This window comes from Lynx rufus, unplaced genomic scaffold (assembly GCF_022079265.1).
Source record: "Lynx rufus isolate CCGP_SWC_20201006 ecotype Redwood Valley unplaced genomic scaffold, mLynRuf1.p SCAF_12, whole genome shotgun sequence".
Taxonomy (NCBI): domain Eukaryota; kingdom Metazoa; phylum Chordata; class Mammalia; order Carnivora; family Felidae; genus Lynx; species Lynx rufus.
In genome coordinates, this window is record NW_025814826.1 from 3,171,043 (window position 1) to 3,176,905 (window position 5,863).

Sequence of the window (5,863 nt, forward strand, 5' to 3'; positions counted from 1 at the left end):
GGCCCCTCCTCCAACCACGCTGTCCCATTTCCTTGCTTCCAAGATGAATGAATTGGGTTGTGTAATTTTTCATCCCCCAATAGTCTCGAATTCTGTAATTACACCCTGTGTTGAGATTCAAGGCAAGTAGAACACATCTCTGTCTTCGCTAGCAGGGCAGACACAGCGCGCGAGCCCTAAAAATGCACACAGTGGTTAGGATGCATTGTGGTGGCATCTCCAACTCTGAGCAGAGAATGAGCCTTTCTCTGCATGGGGGTGGCTCTTAGTTTAAAAAGCTTTCCCCAGATTCCCTACCTTCTCTCCCAAGGACTCCTTGCATTTTCCAGTAACTTCATTTCTAAAGGACATCTAACAGGAAAGATTCTCTTAGCTAAATAATCTTGAATTGTTTTAAAAATACCTTGTATATTGTGATTACATCAGAACTAGGTTAGAAGAATTACTGTAAATGGCATATAAATATGTGATTAATAAGAATTCAAACTGAGGACTGAGGGCACCAGGGAGTTCTAGGTAAAGTAATAATTTCTTTTTTGGTGGAATATCATATGAATTTCTTTTTTTTTTTTTTTTTTTATGAAGTTTATTGACAAATTGGTTTCCATACAACACCCAGTGCTCATCCCAAAAGGTGCCCTCCTCACTATCATATGAATTTCTATAGCCAGCTTCAAGAAGCTATCTCAACCCTGCATTCTCCCTCCAAAGACAGTAATTTCCACTTAGCACTGTAGTAATTAAAAATATATGGGGTGCCTGGGTGGCTCAGTCTGTTAAGCGTCCGACTTCAGCTCAGGTCATGATCTCACCATTCATGAGTCCGAGCCCCGCATCGGGCTCTGTGCTGACGGCTCAGAGCCTGGAACCTGCTTCAGATTCTGTGTCTCCCTCTCTCTCTCTGCCCCTCCCCTGCTTGCACTCTGCCCGTCCCTGTCTTTCAAAAATAAATAAACATTAAAAATTATAAAATATGGTATATAAATAAGTCACAAAGGTAGACCAAAATGACTGGTTAAAATGCATCTTTCTTTAAGAAAATGTACCAGAAAAATCTTAACAAAATATTTGGCAATCTTTGTAACATTGAAATTATTGGTTTGGTGGCAACTTCATTTTTATCAGACCGAAATTAGTCGTTAAAAAAATGGCGCCAGGGCTCTAACTGAATGCTGGCCAGTGCATGTTTCCAGGGGCACCGCCTGAAGGGGCAAAGCTTCGGTGTGGTTGCCATGATGCCCTTGCTTCACGTTTGTCTGCGGTTTGAGGGATGTTACAGGATTGTTTCTATTTTAGGTTTTCTCTTCTCTCCCTTTCTCCCTCCCTTCCTCCACCTGTGCTCCCTCCCTTTTTCCCTCCTCTTCTTCCGTCTTTTGCATTCCCTCTCTACATTCACTCTTCCTCTCTTCCTTTTCCCCCTATCTCACATGTTCATCGAGTACCTAATATGTACCAGAGCGAGACGGGAAAGCCCCTGCTTCCTGGAGCTTATCTTCTAGCAGGTATGAGAGAAAATAAGCCTGTAAAAAAATAAATCACATGATTAGAGGGAGTGATTGGTGCTTGGATGAAAACGGGATGTAGAGAGAGTACTGGGGGCCTCCTTTAGGTAAGGTGGTTAGGGAGGGCATTCCGCTGGAAAGTCCTGGAAGGGTTCAAAGGTTATCCAGAGGCCCCCCCCCCAATGGATACCATGAATAACTGCCCACATGATCTACATGAGGGCACCCAAAGGCTCCCAGCCTCCCAGACTTCTCTGTCCTTCCTACCAGACAGCCTTATTGTAGTTTCAGGTACATATGATGTATATGCCTTCTTTCCCCTTTGATGGAGGCCTCTATACATTTCTCATTTTAAGCATTAACTGTATATTAACACATTTAATCCTTAGCACAACTTTGTGGGGTGGGCACAGTTATTATCCCCATTTACCTTTGGGGAAATTGAGGCACAGGAAGCCTGACTCAGCCCTAGACAGCCTGTCCCCGGAGGCAGGCTCTCCAGTGCCTCCTGCTACCTGCCCGTCTCACTCCCCCTTCCGCCTCCTGCAGGGCTCACATTGCATCCACGCCTGTAGTCGTGCCAGCCATGGCCACTTAACTCTTCAAGGGACAGTCACAAGCAATCTCTCTGAACTGCAAAATCCTCTCAGCTTCCATTTATGCGGTGCTAATATGGGGGTGACCATACAGGACGGAGTGGGAATAATCAGAAAGTCCCCAAATATAAAACCACGTCTAAGAGTCTACAGATGTTCTAATACCCATTACTCATCCCAGAAATGCATTTTGGTGCAGCTGGAACTTGATGGGTTGGAGGGGGTGGATGATGGAAAGCTTTCATTTCAAAGGGAGATGCAGAGGGAAATCATATGGTGTCGTTTTCCATTTTGGAAGTCTGTTCATCTCTGAGTCAGCCGCAGCTGTATAGCTCTGCCCCATGTGTTCAGAATATGTGCTGGTGGACAGGCTGTGCAAGCCTCCCGTGGCGTGACTGCATCAGACGCTGTACGCTCTGGACATTGGAGGGCGGGCGCAGGAAGGTTCTGTGAGGTCTCAGTGTACCTCTGTTAGGTTTGGGTTTGGCTCCTCTTGCATCATGAGAACAGTTTGGGGAATCAGGATGATTAAGCTCTGGAGGGACCAGCCTTTTAACACGCCAGGGTGCCCTTGGTCTCTGTTTGCACCTGGAAGTCAGCTGTCAAGTCCTTTGCCACCCATTAAGAAATGTATGGTTCATGTTATCTCTGGAATAACACACACGGAGGGCCACACCACAATCTGCATCATAGCAAAAAAAAATCTGGCCTTTAGTGAGTGCTTCTTCTATGCCAGATATTTCACTAAGTGCTTTATATACGTTATTTCATTTATTCCCATAAGGGACTTTTGAGGTAGGTGCTATTATTAAACGTAGTTTTTATAAGGGAGGAACCCAAGGCGATTTATCCAAAGGTTATAGTAAACATTCCCCAAAGAAGATTGAGGTGAGACCGGAAGTCAGCTGATTTGGGCGTCCTGGTCTTATAGCTGCTGCTCTGAGTTGAGCACAATAAAATTACTTTTAAAGGCATTTTTACCTAAAAATAAGAAACATATGGGAGAGTCATCCACAACCTGGACCTGCCGCCATAGCACTCCCCTCCCCCACCTGGGTTCCGAGTGAATTCCTGTTCATGTTCAGGATGCGCATGCCCAGTGGACAGCATCTGATCTGCAGTTCTCTTTGTGGGTGGAGGTCTAAATCCCTCGGGGTGCCTTTTGTCCCACAGATATAAATGATTTTACTTGGGGGGGGGCCTTGGAAATTACCCAGTGGGAGCACTGAATCTCAGCATGTTTTGACCAAAATTAGTGGGTCTTAGAGAAATCACTCTGATGTCAGCTCTTACTTATTTATTAAAACCCTGAGAAGGTAGGATGCTTCATTCACTTTTTTATCAATTCAATAATTATTTACTCTGTTCTTCATGTGTCAAATCCTGGGTATAGAAAAGTGAGCAAATTTTGGGGCACCTGGCTGGCTCAGTTGGCTATAGTATGCAACTCTTGATCTTGGGTTCGTGAGTTAGAGCCCCATGTTGGGTGTAGACTTCACTTAATAAAAAAAATATTTTAAAATATTTTTTAAAAAGTGAGAAAATTTTATTATTACCTGTTGTATGGGAGAATTTTTTAATTGATGTGAGAGATTTCCAGGTTTGTTTGCATTTCAGAGCTTTTGCTTTGTTTACTTGATTTTTTATTAGGAAAGCACAGAAAATCTTTGGCCAGTCTTAACATTTTAAGTAAAGAAACTTTCCCATCTTGTCATGGAGAATGTAGGAGAGCCTAAATGCCTTTTAAAACAGCTTCCCAATATTATATGAAAACATGTGATCTCTTTCAGTAAAGGTCCTAATTTGGCTTCTCCAAATTAATAATTTCAAACAAAGATAAGTAAATTTATTTTTTGAACTTTGGGATATGCAGCCTACTGTTAAGTATTCCAGTGATCTAAATCAGGGTCCTTGGGCTCTTAAGAAAGAACAACGTGCTGGCATATGCCTATTTATGACACAGCTTCAAGGAGGACACAGGCTGGTGCAGACAGGAAGGCAGGAAGGCTTCAGGTCCCAGTCACCATACACAGGACAGGCAGAGGGCTGGGGCCTGCCTTTGCTGCTGGCTGGCTGGAGACAGGATGGTAACAACTGCTCTACCTGCCTTCTTTGGCTCAGAACAACACTGAGGTGTCCAAATATGGCAGTTACTCACTGGGACCTGGGGGAAAGACCCAGTACTTTTGGGGTTTCCCTTGGGTTATTCAGTTCCAGACTTTTTTTTGTTTTGTTTTGGTTTGGCTTGAACTTTTTAAATTCTATTTTTATTACAACTAATAATGCTTTTTATTAATTTTAGGTTTTGTATTCACATTTAAGAAATAATTTTATGTCTTATAGATTTTTTTACTGTGGTGAAGAACTCATAACATTAAATTTACCATCTGAATCGTTTTGAAGTGTATTGTTCAGTAGTGCTAAGTATATTCACATAACTGTGCAACAGATCTCTAGAACGTTTTCATCTTGCAACACTGAAGCTCTAAATCCATTAAACACTCACCCCCCTCGCCACAACCGTGGCTATCACTTTTCTACTTCTTGTTCCTATGAATTAGCAACTTTAATTTTGTTTAACGTTTTTCATTTTTGAGAGAGAGAGACAGAGCCTGAGTGGGGGAGGGGCAGAGAGGGAGGGAGACACAGAATCTGAAGCAGGCTCCAGGCTCTGAGCTGTCAGCGCAGAGCCCGATGGGAGGCTCAAACCCACGAACTGCCAGATCGTGACCTGAGCCGAAGTTGGATGCTTAACGGATAGAGCCATGTAGGCGCCCCTGAATTAGCAACTTTAGATACCTCATATAAATGGAATCATACAGTAATTGTCCTCTTGTGTCTTTTCACTTAGCATAATGTCTTCAAGGTTTCCTCACGTTGTACCAAAAGTGAGAATTTTGGGAAGTGTCACTGTTTGTAGTGGACATCATGGCTTCAAGTTTACTTTGTGGAGTTGGAGCACTGGCTGTGCCAGCCCTTAGGGCCTGTGGTCCCAATGAAGTTGCCGCAGTGCACTCCATAGCACCTGGAGGTGGTGTTTCTACTGAAGACCAGCAGGTGACTGGGCTGGAGAGGGAGGTCATGATGGCTGCATGGAAGGGACTGGACCCATATAATATACTAGGCCCAATGGCAGCTTCAGGCACCAAGGAAGACCCTAATTTAGTCCCATTACCAACAAGTGAGCGATGGACCGCATCTGTGAAGGGGACAGTAGTGCAGTCGTCTGGTTTTGGCTGCACAAAGGCAAGTCTCAGTCATGCCCTCACTGTGGAACCCATTACAAGCTGGTGCCCCACCAGTTGGCCCACTGACCTTCTGCTCTAACTTACTCAAAATGTTCTGGGGCGCCTGGGTGGCGCAGTCGGTTAAGCGTCCGACTTCAGCCAGGTCACGATCTCGCGGTCCGTGAGTTCGAGCCCCGCGTCGGGCTCTGTGCTGACTGCTCAGAGCCTGGAGCCTGTTTCCGATTCTGTGTCTCCCTCTCTCTCTGCCCCTCCCCCGTTCATGCTCTGTCTCTCTCTGTCCCAAAAATAAATAAACGTTGAAAAAAAAAAATTAAAAAAAAATGTTCTGTAAAGTTTCTTCTTTCCAGTAAAGACTAGCTATTGCATTAGTTCCTTCTCCCATTAAAAAAAAAGTGAGGATTTCCTTCCTTTTAAAGGCTGAATAATATTGCATGCACACACCACATTTTCCTTATCAATCTGTAAAAGGACATTTGGGTTGCTTCCACCATCTCTTGGAAGCGGTGAGCAATGCTGT

General features: G+C 44.1%; 1 protein-coding gene across 1 annotated transcript; it reads left to right on the forward strand.

The window, feature by feature from the left end:
* The first annotated feature begins 5,020 nt into the window (after positions 1–5,020).
* On the forward strand, positions 5,021–5,412 carry LOC124507384 (cytochrome c oxidase subunit 5B, mitochondrial-like). The gene is given in 2 exon segments (XM_047073711.1): positions 5,021–5,267; positions 5,270–5,412. Coding segments are annotated over 2 exon segments (384 nt in total). The 5' UTR covers positions 5,021–5,026.
* Positions 5,413–5,863: the final 451 nt, after the last annotated feature.